Consider the following 20857-nt stretch of genomic DNA (forward strand, 5'->3'; position numbering starts at 1 on the left):
GCTCATCTGTCAAGTAGTGGATAAGTGAAATGCCATGTCACGTAATGAGACGTCACATATTATCAAAGCCAGTTTTGGCAGAGGCAATATATCTCACAAAGGGTTTGTGACAAATGAGTGCAAAAGACTATAGACACTTTAAAAAGGTCCATGAAGTGATCACTTATGATTTAGAGTATCACTGTGAGGAACCATCAAACACGATATATGGCCATCTGGCTCCTACTCCCACAGGTCACAGGGAGCAGACACATTGGCACAGTCTTTGTTGGTGGGCGAACAGGGCAGAGAAACCAAGGCAGCAGCTGAAAGGGCTGAGGGGGGGTTGTGGTGTACCTGTTGATGTGGCAAGTGGAGGCCACACTCTGGGTTCTTAGGCACCAGGGATGCAGCCAAATTCTTAGCTCCTCAACAGTATTGAGGAACTGCCAAGGATGAAATGGCTCCAAAGCTGGATCTAGAAACATCAAAGAAGCGTTCCAGCTAAATGCGTTGTAAATGTAAACAGGGAAATCCGGTAGGGAAAAACGGGACTCCACAATGCCATCTGGTGGCACAGTGTTATATTGCAAATACAACACATATAAATGAGTCCATATTCTTCTCTGTGAGCAGAAGGGGCAGGGCAGGGCCATAAGAGAAGGAGTTGGGTGGCATTAAACTCTTTCCCCTCCAACGACTGAAGCAGCCATAAGAGGGGAGCTCTATCTCTCTCCCCCCTCCATTCCAGAAGGGGGCACTGAAGGAGCTGACCAGGGCCCCTTCCAGGCTGGTGTTTTATTGCGAAAGTATTCTGCAAAATGTTCTTGACACAATAACAGTGCATTAGTGGTGGATGTATTCTGCTTTATTAGTTCTGTGAGGCTTCTCCAGTGCTACAACATTATTGCTGCCTGTAGGGCCTACAGTGCCACAAAAGTGGGACAAAAATCCCAGAACATTTGTGGTATGAAAAGGTCTAGGATTTCAGCAGGAAGTTATGGGCTGCACATTCATTGGAAACGAAGCACTATTAAGACCCAGCATGCGTTTCTCAAAAAGAAGTCATGCAAGATGAATCTCATTTCTTTCTTTTCCTTTCCCGCCCCGACCTGGCCACAGTGATTCATGCGACGGTCATCTCCAGGCTTGACTACTGTAATTCGCTCTACGCGAGGCTGCCCTTGAAGCTGTCCCAGAAACTCCAGCGGGTACAGAATGCTGCAGCGAGGCTCCTCACGGGGTCTCTGCCATGGGAGCATATTCACCCAGTGCTTTTCAAGCTGCACTGGCTCCCGGTGGAGTACAGGGTCAGATTTAAGGTGCTGCTTTTGACCTTTAAAGCCCTTCACGGCCTAGGACCCTCGTACCTACAGGACCGCCTCTCCTGGTATGCCCCACGGAGAGCCTCAAGGTCCATAAATAGCAACACCCTAGAGGTCCCGGGCCCTAAGGAAGTTAGATTGGCCTCAACCAGAGCCAGGGCCTTTTCAACTCTGGCTCCGGCCTGGTGGAACGCTCTGCCTCATGAGACCAGGGCCCTGCAGGATCTGATTTCTTTCCGCAGGGCCTGTAAGACAGAGTTGTTCCGCTTGGCCTTTGGCTTGGAGCCAATTTGATTCCCTCCCTTGCTCTTTTTCTTTTTCCTTTCCTTCTCCTCCTGCGATGAGGCTACATTTTAATATTTTAATGTTCCATTATTTTAATGTTGTATTTTATTTTTGTTTTTAAGTTGTAATCATTAATCTTGTTTTATTATTGCTTGTAAGCCGCTCTGAGCCCAGCCTTGGCTGGGGAGGGCGGGGTATAAATAAAAAATTATTATTATTATTATTATTATTATTATTATTATTATTATTAATAGTGCTACAGGCTTGGTAGATCGGGGGAATGCTGTAAATGTAGCCTACTCAATGAGAAGATGCTCTCCCATCTTCTCACTGGGCCAGATGTGATAGAATTATAGAATTCCATCATGTCAGATTCTGACATCTTCACCCTAAAGCAGGAAAGAGCAGATACACAGCTTGCAGCTCTCATTTGTTTTGCTAGCTGCTGAACCAGACTAGTTGCTGCTTGCCAGGATCGAAACACAGAAAGAGAAAGTTGAAACACTGCAGAAAAATAATATGCTGGATTCAGAGCTATTAGCGCATTGCATTTGAACAAGGCACCACTCTGCGGCAAAGACTGGCGGTACCTGCCTGAGGAAACAGCAAATGATAGGCACACAAGCAATCTGTCAGCAACATTTATTTATTTCAGCAAATATGAGGTTTTCCTCTCCACTTGAGGATGGTAGCATTGAAATGATGATGATGCTAGCATTGAAATGTTTAAAAAAATTAGGAACAAGAACATAAAAAAACAGATAAAGAACAGAGAGCAGTAGATAAATACCAGAAATACTCTGCCGGAAATTATGTTAAGTTGTTCTGGCTTTGTTTTATTTGCAAGGTCTCCACTGAGGCATTTTTTGAAGTCACTTGTCATTCTCAGGATTGCTGAGATAAGAATTGCTGCTTCTGAAAAAAAGCACCAGCTGTGGGTTGTAAAGAAAAGTTAGGTCTCCCCTTCCCCATCTTCACATTTTACTTCTTCGTTTTGTGAGAGGACTTTAAGTGGAAGAGCATTCAAAGCCATTTAGTTAGCCAAATAATCCAGCGCGAGCTGTTTGCTGCCTTTCTCACCCTGGTGCCCTCCAGATGTTTGGGACCACAACTGTGGCACATCTGTGGAGCTGATGATGGTCCAAATACAGTGGTACCTCAGGTTACCTATGCTTCACGTTACATACACTTCAGGTTACAGACTCCGCTAACCCAGAAATAGTGCTTCAGGTTAATAACTTTGCTTCAGGATAAGAACAGAAATCGTGCTCCGGCGGCGTGGCGGCAGCAGGAGGCCTCATTAGCTAAATTAGTGCTTAAGGTTAAAGAACAGTTTCAGGTTAAGAACGGACCTCCGGAACGAATTAAGTACTTAACCTGAGGTACCACTGTATACTGAAGGGACACCAGGTTAGAAAAAGGTGACCTATTACCTCATGAAGTGATTGGACCAGCAGCAAGCAGGGTCACACAACTCCCCTCTTTTTGGTGATCCTAGGCCTAGGGGAAACCCGCACTTTGGTTAGTGCTGAACCTCCACTGAAAAACAGTTTCTGCCTTCCTGGGATCCTATATTTTCTCTCAATATAAGAAACATTGCTCTAAAGGCAGCCGATATGATGAAAGTCTAAGAGAACTACATGTGTTTAAAAGATAAATATTGTACATTACTGATGAGCACACACCAATCAGGGATAAAGGTCAAAGGAGTCTTAGGATATGCTGTTTTATTTACACATATATACAGTCTAAGTGTAAGATGGAAGATCTGTAGCAGATCTTGCTGCCTCATCAGGTTTCCAGGGAGGACACCAAAGTCATAGCATTATTTTCTGCACAGAAAGGCAAAACTCTCTGCCTCCAGCCTCAGTCCTCCTCACACAGATTTTCAGTAGAAGATAGGAAAAGCAGTAATGGATTGAATTGACATAAATGCTGACAGGGATGAAATATTAGGAATACACATAAAAATATATTGCAGCACTATAAAATTATATGTTAAAATGCTGCAGAATTGTTTTGATTATTTTCAGTAAAGAGGTACTAAGAGATGTGTTTCGTAAATTAGACTTAAAGCCTTCCTTTAGGATTAGCCTGACTAAATGATGTGCTATCTCTTCTGAATCCAAGACAATACAGTAAATCAAAATTTCATCTGTTTAGTGAATAATATAAGCCACAGCATATACATTTCCAGCTGCATAAAATAAAAAAATGTAAAACCAGCAAATCACGTTCAGAAATCAGTGGCCACATTTTTAAGTGACAAGTTGTATTTGCAAAACAGCCAACAAAGAACTTTCACCACAGACTTATCACCTCAAATCACCTCAAGCACAGTCTCTCCAGCACAATACTTTTCAGGGGTTTTATTCATTTATTCAAAGAACAACCCCCCTTTTAAAATAAAAACCACTCTCTCCAGCCAGAAAAAGCTTCTGAGAGACAAATAATTAGTCTCTGGCTTTCTTTTTTTTAAAAAAAGTGTGCATAACTGTGCATGTGAAGCCAGTCCACAACAACAAAGATGATTGTCTAAGTGCCTCTTGAATCCTCAGATGCTTTCACATTGCCAATCTCCTCAGTTGTTTGGCAGGTTGACGACTGTTGGGAAAAGCTCGATAGCTGCCATAAATCTGAACACCCTTTCTTCTAAAAATAATGAGTAGTTTCAGTTCAAATATAGTGAGATGTGTTCTGAAATTCAGGTCTCCCTGAAACTAGGGTCAAAATTATTCTAAAATTTTAGGGGCATTGCACAATGGATCTTCCTTCTTTTCCTCCTCCCTTCCGCCAATAGAACAAGGCAGAACTTCTCTTAAGAGATCAACAGCTAGGAGTTGCCATTTTTCACCCACAGAGTGCTGTATCATTTCAGGGCATTTTGGAGGGGGATGCCATTGTCCGTGGCAGACACCCTTCTTGTCCCAGAATGCAATGCGCCCCCCCTACCTTTTGGAATGACGATGGCTTCAGAGGATGGGAGAAGCAGGTGCCTAAGACGGCTCCTTTGCTGAGGTAGCATACAATTAAAGAAAGGACAGGATAGAAAGAACAGAAGCCTCTCCCACAACAACCCTGTGAAAATACCTCAGCGCCTCTTCCAGCTGTGGCTTTCACACACACATGCACACTGACAGGGCCATCTACCACCAACTGATAACTTCTTCTGTTTTTATATTGTTTATAGTACTGTAATTTTCTCAATGTATTTCAATGTTACTTGTAAGTTGCCTTGGATTTGAATCCTGAAAGGATTCCCAGAACAGATTTAGGGGGATACGTGGGGAGAGGAGAGGGAGCGGAAGTCCCACTGTGGTCCCTGTGCTAGTGGAGCTATTTTGCTGCATACCACTCATGGCTACTTTAAACAGCCTTTCCTTGCTGTTGCATCACATCCCTGCAGCCCACAATGGTATCAAATTGTATTACTGACTCTTCTGAAAATGGAAACTCCCCTCTTTGTTCCTACATTTTAACTCCCATCTGTTTTACATGGCAATATGACATTCAGTCAGAAAAAAAACTATAAATCCAAATGCTGAGGTCATAGTAGTAATTCCTTGAAGGAATATATGAATAGATGATATAGATAGATAGATAGATAGATAGATAGATAGATAGATAGATGATAGATAGATAGATAGATAGATAGATAGAGATAGATAGATAGATAGATAGATAGATAGATAGATAGAAGATAGAAACAATTAGATATAGATGGAACCTCTGAATATAGAAGGAATACTCTAAAAAACAAATAAAATGAAGATCCTGGAATATACCCAAATCTGGGATATAGGCAATTTAATATATATGTCCCAGAGGTACCTTTTAAAAAAAAAACCAAAAACCTCTCTGGTTAGTTATTTCAAAGAAATTACAAGCAATGCAAAAGGACAACAGAAGTAGCAAGACACAAGCATGGATGTCAGAAGCTGTACATTAAGGCCAAACAAAGTTTAACAGCTCAATCAAGCTAGAAGAGAGAAAAAGCATTGCTGATTGTTGCATATATGTCTATAATTCATAGTAGGAGAGTCTCTGCTAGGGTGATAATCTGATATGCTCCAAGTCAGGACAGGGAAACGGAAATAAAATGAAAACATCCTTTTCATTTGAGTGTTCACGTATATCACTAGAAAAATGACGCAGCTCGACTACATTCCATAGCAGCTTAGTAATGTGAGAAAATACCACAAAAGTCAGAGACTTTTGCACCGTTCCTTGAAAACTTCATTTTATTTTTCTTTCTGTAAATTATTTTCAACCTTGTGCCGCAGAGCAAGCATTCTTAGAATGGTGCATGCTTGGAAATTTGTACAAAGTCATTGCTGAGATATTATGTTTTGAAACCAACAAGAAGTAATTTTGGGGAAGACAACATATGGTGCTACCATAGATAATAAAATTAAATGAAAAGAAATGCACAGTGAGATAATTACATAGGCAGTGGTATTGCTGAGAAAAGCCTGGGGTTTGTTTTGTGATCCACTAACTAAATATAAGCCAGCAGAGTGATTTTGTCGCAAAGGCAGGGCATATTGCTTTTCTGCTCTTACAAACAGAAGATGTGGCGAGAACCAATAAACAACAAATTAACAAAAATCACTTGATATAAAGATGGCTTGTGACATATGGTACACTGGGTGGATTATGGTCATTTTCTACAGGATCATTATGAAATCCAAGGATGGCATTCAACTAAACCAGAACAGAGCCACTGAAATGAATGAATGTGACTATGTTGTCTATTGATTTCAACACGTCTACCCAGAGTCAAACTTAGTTGAACAGCCCCACCTGATATTAATTCAATCATCCAGGCCTCAGCTGCTTTCATAAATAAAACTGTGTTCCACACCAAAATCTAAAAAAGAGATCAGAGGGCACCGCCATTTTATGAGTGCCTTCAAGCCAACCACATGATCCTGCCTTTTACCAGGCCCTCTGAATGGACTATCTGTGTATAGTCTGTTCAGGGGTGCAAGAAGCAAATCAGCATTAGCAACGTTGACTTGAAACTTTTTGTGGACCCTGTTGCCATTTTGAGTTCTTTAAGAACATTTCCAAAGCCCATTATAAGCAAGGATTGAATCCTACACACACACACACACACACACAGAGAGAGAGAGAGAGAGAGAGAGAGAGAGAGAGAGAGAGAGAGCGCACCTATAGGCTTCTTGAAAGAGAAGGAATTCTGATGCTCACAGTGGATACAATACATGCAACCGTTTCCCAGTACACACCCTGTATTACCACTCTTTCCCCCTCTCATTACTACAAAGTGTTTCCCCTGACACTTCACTAAATGAGAAAGCGTGTATTAGTTGGAGGTTCCATGTGCATCCGATTGTATCACCTAGAAAATTCCAATTCACTTAGATCTCATTGTTTCCCACAGGATTTGGGTAAAAAGGCAGCCATAGATTTAGTCTACACTTGGTCAAATGTCCTTAATTTTGTGGGGCTACATTGGTATAGTATCAGGATGTTCCTCAACCAAGAACTATTAATTTTGTCTACAGATTCCCAGTTCAGGACTTCACTTGCATTGTTTTGCAAATGCTACCATTCAACGGTGCCAACCATGAAGCTATACCTAATGCACCAACATTGCAGTCCTGTGCTCAGGTTACATATGTCAGGCTCACTTGTTTTTCTCTGAGAGCTACATGTAAACGGTGCCCAGGACTGCATTCCAGCTGAGGATCTGGGCAATTATTTTGACTGTTTTGAAGTACCAACTGCATTTACAGTTACACTGCATTTAATTTATACGTAATTGAGTCTGAGAACAAACAAACAAAAAACAATCAATCAAACAAGCGTGAAGTTAATACTGCAGCTTTGTAGAAAAATATTTACACGCATTACTGTTTCCCCTCTTTTTCATTGAACACATATATTCCTATACTTTTTAATAGATTTATTTACAAACTTTATTTACATTGATGCAAAACTATCATATTTGGGTTGTTGTTTTTTTCAAAAAAGTTACTCTCATCTTGTTAGTTCATGGGTCACACGGTAACGAATGGCTAAAGTGCTAAAAGTGCTCTTCTGGAACTCAGTGGGATGCCAGTTTTTAAATATATGCTTCAGGATGTAATGGGGATGGACCTAATGGACTGTGCTAAATCTGGAGATTTTCTGCACATGTCCAAACTGTTTGTCGGGCTTCTGTTGTTGGTGAAAGTAGTATGTCTTCTGCTGATGCTCTCGGAATCTTCTTTATTCAGCCTCTGTCCAGTTTTCTGACAGCACAGGAGGCTCCGTATGAAGTCGTGCAGCAGGTGCCCACTAAAGAACATGTAGATCCATGGGTTGCAGCAACTGTTCAAGCAGGCCAAAAGGGCAGTGACAGTAATTAAAATGTCTTCTGACTCTGTCAATACAAAGCAGAGAATTACTTAACAAATATCTGTGCCATTAACCCATTGCTTCTGTGATATATTTTTTTTACAAAAAGCTTAATATTTTTATATGTAGATAATGACACGAGGCCGATGCATTGCCTTCTTTTATTCCTTCAAATGAAACAGAAAACTTCCATTTCATATTTCATACACCATACCAAGACTAGTTGATTCAGTGATTAACCATTTCATTAACAGAGAAAATCACTAAATAAGACTGGATATGAAGATGATCACCATAGCAGATGAATCCACATTATGTTCCTCAACTGTAGCTCTTTGTTTATGCATTTATTCTGTTTCATAAGATATATCCTGCATAGATACTATAGGATTAGGCTGCTCTGATTTATTGTAATAATTATTCTTACAAATATAATTAATTTTTGACATGCATGATGCCTATCTGAGGCTCTTTTGAGATACTGTGAAGTTTGTGTAATTTAGGGAGTTATATAAATAATATTAAACAACAAGAATGCTCTTGTTGTTACCTTTCACAAGCTCCTATTGTTAAAAGGATTTCCCCCCTGATTATAGAACATATAAAAACACACACACAGCCCTACAATTAAAAATGTACAAGGCAGTTTGCCATCAATGCAATTTAAATCCAGGTGTGGATCTACACACGGGGGGGGGGACTGATATAAATAAGTAAAAAATAAAATTGTTATAACTTAAGGGGGGAAAGCACTATAGAAAATCCTAAATAAAATTTGTTTTGTTCTCCAGCACCATCTGGTGTTCATTTTTATAATGCATTCAAAACACTGCTTTTTGACTAATGTAGCCAAGTCCCAGGATTAGCTTGCTAAAGCAGACTAGGCACTGCATAACAATAAAAAGTATTAGACATGCTTAAAATAAAGGAATGTAAAATTATCTAGAATGCAACCCCTTCAAAATTGAAGGTGTGTGATCATGGTATCTCTCCTGCCAGGAAAGTATTAGTATTATGCCCCCATCTCTCTCATGCAAACGTGAGATGCTGGTTAACTACATCTAACGCTGCTGGCGGCTCATGATGTTGCAGAGGCAACCCAGCCTGCTTCACCAGTAAGGTGTTCCCAGTTCACCCTCAACACCAGTTCGGTCCCACAGGTTGGCAATGTTTTTACTAACACAACCATTATTACACACCAGCCTGAAAACTTACTTGCTGGAACAGAGGCTCTGGTGCTTTGTTAAATGCCTCTTAAAATCTTGTTTGTACGGTATATTCTCTGTCTCTACTTAATCCAGACAGCTACTTGTAAACTCAATTCTGCTTTAGTTATACTCTGGTACAAACAACCTCAAACATTCTGCACAACTGTTCAGTGGAATGAACAGACAGCTCATTAATTCCTTGTAATGCCATCTCTAGGCTTAGGCTGTGGACATTAAGAGAAATTTTGTTCAAGGGATGTATTTTGTCTTTTTCTACAAATAACTAATCATGCACCTGTCCCCAAAAGAGCGTGTCTGCCACTGTGACACAGATATAAACTTGGTAAGGACTTGGCGCAGAGTCAGTTAACTGGTGGGTCCCAACATTTTTGAAAAGAACAGGGATATCCTCCTAGTCTCACTCTGCTATTATTTTACCAATTTCATGGAGCCCACTCCAATTGCCCTACAGAGGCCAGGTGTAAAAGAGAACAGACGCCTGCACCCAGGGGCGGGGCAAGCCACCCATAGGGGCAGGGTGCACCACGGGGCCTCTGGAGTCTGCCTGCCTCCTCCCACTCAGCCGCCCTACAGAGTGTTTGGGCAGCGTGCAGCCTGCAAGACCCTAAGCCACTGCGTTTCTCCGAGGAGAGACGCGTGACTTGGGCATGCTGCAGGCCCCACAGTGAGTGCTACCTGGCATTTTGTCACCCCCCCCAGTGGTGACGCCCAGCAAGCTATTACCTACTGAAATTCCTCTTCTACCCAACTATTAAAGACACAGGACTCCATCAGCTATTGCATCTTCCCAAACCGAATTATGCCTTCAGATAAAAGATAATTTCATGATACCGGTAACAGATTTTGTGCATGTGCAATCGTCCTTTCCTCACTGTGCATTTTCTTCTTATAATTTTTTATAAACTTGGTTCGCCTTTATGCACCAGCAGAAGTTCAGAATATATATCTGGTAGACCCACTCCAGCATTTAATCAGTGTGGCTCCTATTAAAAAAATTCCAATAATTCAAAAATCCCCAAATTAAGGAGAAATTCAGCAGTATAATATTTACACCTGGAGTAGCTGATGAGATGCCCTGCAGAGGTTCTCTGACTATATATCCCATCATCCCTGACCTTTGGACATACTGGCTGGAACTAATAGGAGCTGTAGTCCTACAACTACAGGTCATTCTGTTGGCTAGCTTTGAGATATGCAAATAATACAACCCCTTTGATTCATTACAACCCACCTAGATGCATTACATTTAAAAAATGTAACTTATTTTAGTGCTTGATCTCCTTAATGTTAATATGGTTTGGCATATCTGTGATGCAATTTTAATTTTATATTATGACAAGTCTTTTCTTTTATAATTTATTGGTTTTCATAAGATCTGGTTTTATGATAGATTTTTCTTGTTTATTGTATTGTCTTGGTACATTGCGATTATGCAAATGTTTCCTTAAGCGTCACTGCAGGTAAATGAGGTATAAATTCTCAACACAGTTTAAAATTAAAATCAACCTTGCGGTGTACTTTGCTATATAAAGTATGTTCGGACATAGCAACTGCCGTTTTAAAAGGGCAACGATCTATTTTAGGAGCCAGCAGGACTAAGCAAGTGGTCTTATTTGATATGCATGCATACATTTCCTTCGTTTAATCTGGAAGCAAGTTTGTTCATTATAATCAGGCTGCTTCTTCCCTCCCTGAAGCCACTAAAATTTCATTTGCCTCTGATTCTGTTGAAATGGTGTCAAGTAGGCTACTTGACTTTCCTGTGATTTCAAATCAACCTTTATTAGCACAGGCAATGGAAACCTCTCAGAAAATCATCTTCAGTGGTTTTCTGACAAGCCCTGCCTCCAGCAGCCTCTCATCACCCTCACCCATTGTCCTGATATTGCACAAAAATAAAATTACGGAGCTGAGGCTGTTCAGGATCCCATATTACATATGGCAGAAGCCATATTGAACTGTTTGCAACAGCCTGAATCAAAGGACTTCAGATTATGGGTGGTGGTGTTGTTGTTTTTAAAAAGCTCTACTTGGTACTTCTCAACCAAGAAGTGAGGAAAGAAAATTGCCAAAGGAAATCTGAAATCTGTATTCTTTTATGTTTTGAATTTCAGGTGATCTGATTTAACAGTCATAAACACACACACACATCTATCTGTCACACATACCTGTCACTGGATTTAAACACGCTTTGCTTACCTGTGCTGAAATATTCTATCTACTGCTTACACACTACCGATCAATAGACATTTTGGTTAATCTAGGGTTGCCATTACTGGGATTTCAAAGGTGGAATTTCCAAAAGGCGTCGCTTTGTCCTGCATCTTAGGCAAGTCAATTGAAAAAAAAGGTCAACAATTTTGGGGTGTCCTGGTTTTTTACTTTTTGGAATATGGCAAACCTAGGTTAATATGGCTCATTGGGGCACTGCAATGTCCAATGAGCAGAAAGCAAAGTATTGTTCCCATAACAGCTATTTGTGTATGTAAGTATAGGTTTGTATGTATTGTTAACCTGAAACGAATATCAAAATAGGAGGTTGGTAAAAAAAAAAAAATACTCTTCTTTTAAAAAAATATTTTTATTGAGTTTTCATTTTTCTACATTTCAAAATAAACATTTTGCAAGCTTGTTAAAAAAAACTCTTCTTGGTCATGAGTGTCTCACACAATCTGACAAGTTAATTGCCTTATCGTGGTTCTAATGGATAAGGCTTAAATTTTATGTATTATTCTTTTCAATATGTATGCAATGGCAAACATGGCTTAGGAGAACCTTTCAGACAGCTTCTAGAGGTATGATTACAAATTCATCCATTATAACTGTCTGGTGCTATACTTTGATATTTAACTTCTGCAAAAGGAAACAAAACTCTGCAGATACATTTTGAGTCCCTTGTGAAGTTAAGTGCAAAGTTTGGCTTGCGTTGTCTGTTGTTCATCAGACCAATTAACTGCAAACAACTCTAGCTATCACAGAGCCTTAAAAAAAAAATAGAGAAAGCTGCGGGGCTTAGAGATCATGAATGTATCAAATTATTATTTACATAATTATGTGATTTTAAAATTACATTGCAAGAAAGATTTCCCCCTAAATATTTTACGTTCTGTACTTTCCACTAGAACCGGACGTTATTTGTGTTTACTTCAGACTCTTTTAAACATTTTTTTTTTGTAATGTAGCAGACAAACCGTCATCAGCTCCTCACAGCTGCACGAAAGAAAATAAAGGCAGGTAAGACCAAATCACATATCCAATGTTTTAAATAACCTCTTCAAGCCTATGATTGATAGGAAGTCCTGTGTGGAACAGTTGACACAAGTAAATGAATTGTTATAGCTATGTCAGGTCTTACCAACAGAATAAGCTCAATAATCACATGATACGATCTAATTAATCATCACTCAGCCATTAAGCTCACTAGACTGATTGTTCTCTGTAAGTCTAAACTACCTCACGGTGACTTGGGGGAGGGGGGCATAACCTGCAGTGAGCACCTTAGAATGATTTTTAAAAATAGTAATAATTTACTTTGGTGGACCTTCAGAGATGCCTTTAGAATAAATGTATTTGTTTTCATGCCTAGAGACTCAGGGTGCTTACTAAAATGACACCCATTATAGGTACCTATGAATTTTATTTACAATTACTGTATGAGAATGTGTATTTTTGCTGCTCTTTCAGTATATATGCCCCCTATTTGTATATACTACCACCAGGGGCTACCAAATTCATACAGATAGAGGCTGAATCGTACATCCATTTACATGAGAGTTTGCTCAAATTAACTTACTTCTGAGTAGAAATATATAACTTGTGCTGTCCGTAAAAGGGTGAGATTGCGTGTGAGCGAGTTAAATTCAACCTGTTGATACTGAAATATAGACTGCAATCCTGACTTTGAAATGCAGAAAGCTTATATTCCTTCCAACAACCCGTTATTCTCCTTTCAGTTGCTAGAATACCAAACACTTCCAAATGAAAATTTGTACCAAGGCTTAGGTGAGGGACGGAGGAAGGGAGGCATTGTTGTGTCTTGGGCTGAAGCAAACATGTGCAGGGTTGCCCTGCCGATAGGAATTTTACTCAAACCAGCATCTATAACCCAAATGCAAGGAGAAGGCAGAGGAGCTCAGTTCATGCAAGAATATTTCTGGCAGAACATCAGTGCCCTTGTCCACCGCAGTCCAATGGTGAATTTTCAGTTTTAAATATTTGATAGGTAAAGGTAAAGGGACCCCTGACCATTAGGTCCAGTTGTGACCAACTTTAGCCTAAATCCATTTCCTCCTTAGTAAGCCTGAAACTAACATGGGAGATTAACATTGTTGTTTAGTCGTTTAGTCGTGTCCGACTCTTCATGACCCCATGGACCAGAGCACATTACTGTGTTCTAAACATTAAGTTGCAATTCTAAGCATACTGCCTTAAGAAGTAAACTCCATTCAGAGACGAGACGCTCTTAAGCAGGCATCTTTAGACTGCATGTTTTCCAAGAAAGTATGCCTGAATTAAATTGCCTGCTTGCTCTGGAGTGAGCTCCAGTGAAACATATGCCACACACTTACTTCCAAATAATTGAAATATGTGGCCTTAGGGCTTGGGGTGCAAAGTTGAGAAACGGGTTCAGAGCTTGCTGCCAAAGCAAAATTCAACTCTGATCGCTTAGTGAAAGCAACAGGTTGTGTGCCAAGAAGCCAGCAGCAGCGCTAGTAGAGTGGAAACCCGGAGTCACTCTGGAATTCCTAATAGAGGAGGAAGACTCCCGGGGCAAGGTTGGGGAGGGAGGGAGAGAGAGAGAGAGAGAGAGAGAGAGAGAGAGAGAGAGAGAGAGAGACTCAGCGCAGCAGGTAGTACCTACCATGCCAGTTGGAGTGGTCTTCCCAGACGGAGCGCATCTGGACGGTGAAGAAAGGCGCCCAGCAGACGATGTAAGCCGAGACGATCACGAAGGTCATTTTGACCGTGCGGATCTTGGCGCGGGAGACGTTCTTGATGCTGCTGACACAGGGCGTGAGGAGCAGCCCCTTGCGCAGGGCGCCCCCTCGCGGAGGAGCCGCCTCCCGCCTCTGTCGCCGTCGGGTCTTGTCGCGGACGTTGCTCCAGATGTGGTAGCAGATGAAGCCGTAGCAGGTGACCAGGATGACGACGGGCGCCACGAAGATGCTGCCCGTGATCCAGGTGATGTAGGCGCGCGGCCCCCAGGGCATGACGAACTGCGCCCAGCAGTCGTAGACCTGCGAGCCGCTCTCCACCTCGCGCAGCGAGAAGATGAAGTACTGCGGCAGGCTGAGCACGAAGCTGAGCGCCCAGGCGGCCGCGATCATGCAGCGGGAGCGCTTGCTGGGCTGCTGCAGCGTCTTGAGCGGGTGGCACACGGCGATGTAGCGGTCGGCCGTCATCACCACCAGCATGTAAGCGGACGCGAACATGCCGAAGACCTGCAGGTGCTTCACCACGCGGCACAGCCCGTCGGGCCCGTGGAAGCGGTGCGTCACGTCCCAGCACAGCTGCGGCAGGATCTGGAAGAAAGCCACCGCCAGGTCGGCCAGGCTCAGGTGGCGGATGAAGAGGTGCATGCGCGACGCCTTCTGGCGAGGGGTCCGGTGCAGCGCCAGCAGCACGAAGGAGTTGCCCAGCACCGCCAAGGCGAACGTCAAGGCCAGCACGGCCACCTCCAGCTTGGCCAGCTCCTCGTCCCGCCCGTAGCGGTTGCTGCTGCTCCCGTTGGCGCCGCCGCCGCCGGACCGGGGAGGCTCTGCGCTGCCGCCCGGTTCCTCCGCCTCACTCGCGTTCCAGGCGGACGACGGCGCTCCCCAGGCGGGGGAACCGCCGGCACCTTCTCCGAAGTGCATGGCGACGCTTCCCGCTCGCGCTCTCTCAGCTTTCCCGCCTTTCCGACGCGCTCCTTTCCCGCTCACTTTTTCCTTCTGGAGGCAGTCAGAGAGGAGCTGCGAGAGGGGTGGCGCCTCTTTCTCCAGCACGGTTGCCGTCGGTCAAGCGCGCCAAGTTGCCAGCCTCTTTCGCCTGTCCTCGCGCTCCTTTCCCCTGAGTTCCCGCTCGGGACGCCTCGCTTGCAGACGCTCCGCGCGCTTCTGCTTCCCCGCTTGCCGCTCTCCAAGCTTTTCCTTCGCGCTCCTCTAGAATTAGCCATAACCCCGCCCCCTCGCTCTCCCTGCGCGCCCCCTTGCTCTCCCGTCGAAGGCAGCCCGTCCGTCGCTTTGGCGCCCAGCCCGGCCGTCTGGGACTCCCCTCTGGACCTCGCTCTGCGGACACAAGCCACGAACTCGTTCCGTTTCACGCCGTCACACTGGGTGTTTGCTTCTTTTCTAACCCTTTTCTTTGTGGGTATACCATTATAGGAGCCCACCCCTCGGGGGTGCGGTCTTTTCGGGGCCCCCCGAAACATTTGAGGGGGGCAGGGCGGGGCTTATCGGCCCCCACCCCCGTCAATATTTCCAGTTGGCACCCCTGCTGTGAGCTCTGACAAAGGCAGCTGCCCGTCTTAAAACCTCGCTGTGTGTGCTCATCGCTCCAAATGTTGAAATGCCCCTTCCATTGAAAAGCCCCGCTACACGTGAAAGTTGATGCGCAAGTTATTACTTGATGTTGCTACCACCCGCTGCTGAGAATGGATGTGGGGGATTTTTCCCCCACCCTCTCTTTCCTCACTAAGCAGGGCCACTGCCTTTGTGTAGAAAGGTTTCTAGATCTTCTAACTGCAGGAACTCAGCTCCACTGCTTTACCTGTTGAACTTCATGCACCTATTAAAAACGTAGGAGCCCTGGCAGTGAGTGAAGGCTGGCAGCAGGGGTGCTAACTTGAATAAAATACTGAAGGGACCCAGGTAAGCCCCATCCTATATAACTGATCACAAGACACGGTGCATACACAGCATTTGAATGGCAATGCCCATCAACGGGGGGGGGGGTTACAAATATTTTATTGGGGGCCTGAAGGGACCTCAGCCCCTAGGAGTTGGCTCCTATGGCTAGCAATCTTAATGCTCCCCCTCCTGTCTTCCACTTGGATCCCAACTTTGTGCATCTCTTTCCACCAGCCTTTTTATAGTTTTTAGAACAGAGCTGTTTCCGTAGAAGTGATAGCAGGGTTCTTGTCAAGCTTTGAATGGCGGCGGGGGAGGGGGGGAGAGAATGTATATCTGAATATGCTGTATACACATTACCAGTTTAAAACATAGCTAGATCCATTCTTTTTCTCAATTCAATTCAAAGCTGGTTTTAGGAGGAAATGCATAAAAACACAGAATTTCCTAAGAACGCGATAGATATGGATGGTGTGTGGCTCACATTGCGTGCTCCTCAGATCAGTGGTGGGAGAGAACTGGTTGCAGTGTAAAAGAGAGTGTGTACATGGCCGTAGAGATAGAGGAAAATGGTGGCTGATACTTGAAGGAAGGATGGAAAGGAAGAAGAGAATAAACAAGGTAGAGGAAAGCAGGATGGGCTCCCCTTGGTTTTGGGGGCCATGAGCATTTGGAGATCAAAGGTAAGTGACGATGACACTCTCATTTCCCTTCTGGGGTCATTTATCTGTTGCACAGAATCTGCCTTTATACCAGTGCAGACCTATTACTGCTGCGATGGAAATCCTCAAACGCCTACTGGCTCAAATAATTTACATAATAACTGCCATTCTCAAGTTCTGCAGTCATCCTCCTCAACATGAATTTGAAACAGCTCATCACACAGAAACAGAGATGGAAAGGTTGAGGAAAACCAGTAATGTGGCCACTCTGTGGTTACTTGGAGTAAGCCTCATTGAACACTGAGGTGTGGGATTTTATTAATTGTTAAAATCTTGGAAAGCGCATTGTAGTGAGACTTTAAATAATCTGATATTAGAAACTAACGAGAGCTCTATAGTATAACATTTCTACTTCTATATTTTGCGACATTGCATTAAATAGTCTGTTTCATTTAAGCTGGAATCCCCTAGAACCACATTTGGCACATATTTGCACAGTGATTAACTGCATCCTTTGCCTTCAGATCCCATCAAAAGTTGCATACAAATTAAAACAAAAACAATATAAAATCATAGTTCATGAAGCATCTTTTTTTTTGCAGAGATGTAAATATTACACATGTGTTGTCAGGGGGAATATTTTGCTTCTGACAAAATACACAGTGTAAAAAATGCATTTAGGAAATGCCAACACTCTGGATTCACCATCCAGTACAGGTTTAGACATATCCACATTTGGTCACAGATAAATATAGAGCACAACAAGAACCACAGATGGTGAATTAAGTGCCCTGTTCATTTTAAACAGGTTGCATCCCATTTTTTAATCCCTCTGGGTGTTAATATATTCAGTTTCAAAAATCCATAGAGCCTGCTTTTAATGCAAGCAAGCTGTCTAAATGCGCTGCAGAACATCTAATAAAATTCAGATTCAGTGCCTAATTTAGGAAGCTATTAGGACTTTGTATTTACTACAAAAATGGCTTCAGCAAAGGTGTATTTTAAGTTTCCTCTAGTTTGCCTATCCAGATTTTTTCCATATGCGTACCAGAGCACATGAATGACAGGACAATACTATGGATTGTAAAGAATTTGTATGTTTTCCATTCCAACAGACTGCAAAAAGACCATATCCTTTTACTCTGTTACAGATTAGACCTTTCTTTCTCACAGGAAAAACTCTCTTGGGGTGCTGCTGCTGACCAGACATGATGGCCAAATTAAATGAAAGGGAAATTTAATAATAAAAAACAGAGTGTGGTGCAAGGATGATTGAATCCTTTCTCCATCCTTTCTTCCCACCTCATTTTTAAGTGCCTCTTTGGTACTCTCCCAGCACACTGGTCCTGATGCAATTCACGCACATACACTGACACAGCACAGTTCTATACCTGACTATTAAAAAGTAAGTCCTGTTGGGTTCAATAGGTAATACGACTACAGCCTTAAAGAGACAGGAGACATGACCTGAGATCTCCAAAATCTCATAAAGTTTGACTTTGAGATTCAGTTTATGTCATTTGTACTCAATGTCTCTGTGTACAAAAATACTAGGTCTTTTTGTTACATACATTAATTCATATAACTATGTGCTAATGCTGTTTTTAATACTTTCATGTGTAAGGCTATACTTTCTAGTCTAGATTTAATTCTAGGAATGAGCAATTATTTTTTGTTTAATGTCTTAATATTCTATCTTGAGTTGGATCTATGTTTTTTTGGGATTACCTTGGACCCAAAGTCCTCATTTTAGAAGCTTCCCCCCCCCCTTAAAATTGATAAATATCCATATTCTAATGTGTATTATTCTAACTGAGATACATATTTTGGTCTGTTGGCTTTTGTGACCTCTTTTCATTAATACAGCAATTTAGACTGTTGCCTAATGATGAGATTACATATTAGAATCAGTTGAATTTAGCAGAACACGCAAAATCCATTATAAGACAAATAAGTCAATTTCCAGACCATAAAGTCATTATTATATATCTATCACAATATAATGACAGTAATAAGGGGTTCTAGAGAAAAAAATACATTTTGTATGGTTGTATTAAAGAAAATTTTGTTTCGGTAGGTTAGCTAACAATGTAATACTATACATGTGTAGTCAGAAATAAGTAGGATACATTATGGAGGTTACTCAGATAAATTGATTTAGGATTGTAGCCTCATTGATTAAATCATTGTACATTTGTATAGGGGTAAAAATAACAGTTCTGAAGCGCATACACCCACCCACAAAAGCCCCACACCAACAACCAGCCAGGAAGAAAAAAAACTATGAACCCCAGGATTTTCTGATGATGCAATGGAAGCTTAAAAGCATCAATCACTGCCTTGAACGCAGAGATCAATATGTTTTAATTTCTCTTGGCACAATCCGTTGATACATGCTGACCTCCCATTTCTCCTAGCATCTGGCTTTATGGTCTGCCAATATGCCCATAGACACACATGGGCAGAGAAGGTTGTAAAACCAGAACCCTATGGAATCTAATCACCATCTTTCATGCATCGGTACTGTTCTCCAGGGCAAATGGATTTTGCCCATTGTGAGGCATAAAGGCTAATAGCCTTAATTCATGCTTCAAGCTCCAAGCCTCAAGTATTATAGCATTCTGCAATGGATGCTTGCTGAGTTTCCTCTGGTGAGCTAAATCAACGTTAATGAGTATCTTTTCAGAGATAATGACATATGTATTGACCCTGGTTGAACCTGGCTAGCTTACTTGAATTAATCCTAAAGATTCGAGATTTTGGAAAGTTTTAATCTAGATTCAATTAAGAAATTTAACAACATAATTTTGTTGAAGGTGCTTCTTTTTCAGATGAAGATGAATGGTAATTTTGGAACTGGCACATCAAGAGAAACTCCGAAGAGATCAGCCTTGCGCTTGCTCTACCAAATTCATCCCAGTTAGAGAGAGTGGCTATCTGATCAATTATCAAGAGTGTCCTCAGTGTGCTCTACTGCAAACAGAGACCTGTCCTGGTAAAAGAGAATAACTTCTTTATTAGCAAGCAGAGAACATATATAAGAATTAGAGCACTTTCAATAAAGCTGTTTGCAGAAGTTGGATAGCTTTACTGCACATTTATTATTACATGTTTGTCTTTGCATGGATCAGGCTGCAGTCACACAACAGTTTATTCCATTTGACTGGTGTTTCCCTAACTGTTATTTCCCACAATACAGCACCAAACACTAAAAACTTCCCTGAACAGGGCTGCCTTCAGAGGGGGGTTTTTGTGACCAGATAGTAGCCGTCAAGTACCTCAGGGTCCAAGGACTTCTTTAGGAATGGCTGAACTACCATTTCCTTCTGAGTGCCGAGAATCCCTTTGTTGTTTAGTCGTTTAGCCGTGTCCAACTCTTCGTGACTCCATGGAGCAGAGCACACCAGGCACTCCTGTCTTCCACTGCTTCCCGCAGTTTGGTCAAACTCATGTTGGTAGCTTTGAGAACACTGTCCAACCATCTCGTCCTCTGTCGTCCCCTTCTCCTTGTGCCCTTAATCTTTCCCAACATCAGGGCCTTTTCTAGCGAGTCTTCTCTTCTCAAGAGGTGGCCAAAGTATTGGAGCCTCAACTTCAGGATCTGACCTTCCAGGGCTGATTTCCTTCAAAATGGATAGGTTTGATCTTCATGCAGTCCATGGGACTCTCAAGAGTCTCCTCCAGCACCATAATTCAAAAGCATTAATTCTTCGGCGATCAGGCACCTTTATGGTCCAGCTCTCACTTTCATACATCACTACTGGGAAAACCATAGCTTTAACTATAAATATTCATTATCCACTCCCTGGACCCAATCCGGCCACTCCCCCTTGGCTAGCTTGAAGAAGCTATAAGCTAGCTTGAAGAAGCTATAAAAGTCAGGAGAGCATGCTGTGGACTGAACCACTGCAAGCACCTAATCCACTTCCTTAGGCCTCATCAAGTGAAACCAATCTAAAAGTTAGGGCAAGATGTGTCGGAAACCTCACCTGGCTCTGTAGTAACAGAAGCATCCAACTCAACATGGAGATGAGTTGTTTTATCTTCAAATTTCCTGGCAAACTTGTTACAGCAGGTCTCCAGCACTATGTCCCAGACTGAGACACGTGTCAACACTTCTCTCAACCACATGGGATAGCTCTGCTTGCCAGCTACTCAAGGATGTAATGGAGGCAGCAAAGTCAACA

General features: G+C 42.4%; 1 protein-coding gene across 1 annotated transcript; it reads right to left on the reverse strand.

The window, feature by feature from the left end:
• Positions 1–7402: 7402 nt before the first annotated feature.
• On the reverse strand, positions 7403–15322 carry AVPR1A (arginine vasopressin receptor 1A). The gene is made up of 2 exons (XM_053406224.1): positions 14043–15322; positions 7403–7977 (listed from the first exon to the last, which is right to left on the reverse strand). The coding sequence occupies exons 1-2, from the start codon at positions 15034–15036 to the stop codon at positions 7691–7693; spliced, it is 1281 nt and encodes a 426-aa protein (XP_053262199.1). The 5' UTR covers positions 15037–15322; the 3' UTR covers positions 7403–7690.
• Between the last annotated feature and the right edge of the window lie 5535 nt (positions 15323–20857).

This window comes from Podarcis raffonei, chromosome 10, assembly GCF_027172205.1.
Source record: "Podarcis raffonei isolate rPodRaf1 chromosome 10, rPodRaf1.pri, whole genome shotgun sequence".
NCBI classification, from domain to species: Eukaryota; Metazoa; Chordata; class Lepidosauria; order Squamata; family Lacertidae; genus Podarcis; species Podarcis raffonei.

What these genes read in the sequence shown, in the direction of transcription:
- AVPR1A (XM_053406224.1), bottom strand. Translation starts at nt 15,036, where the DNA reads ATGCACTTCGGAGAAGGTGCCGGCGGTTCCCCCGCCTGGGGAGCGCCG. An exon ending in AGACCACTCCAACTGGCATG is followed by an intron (nt 7,978 to 14,042) that starts GTAGGTACTACC and finishes TTGTATTGACAG; the next exon opens with AGTCAGAAGACATTTTAATT.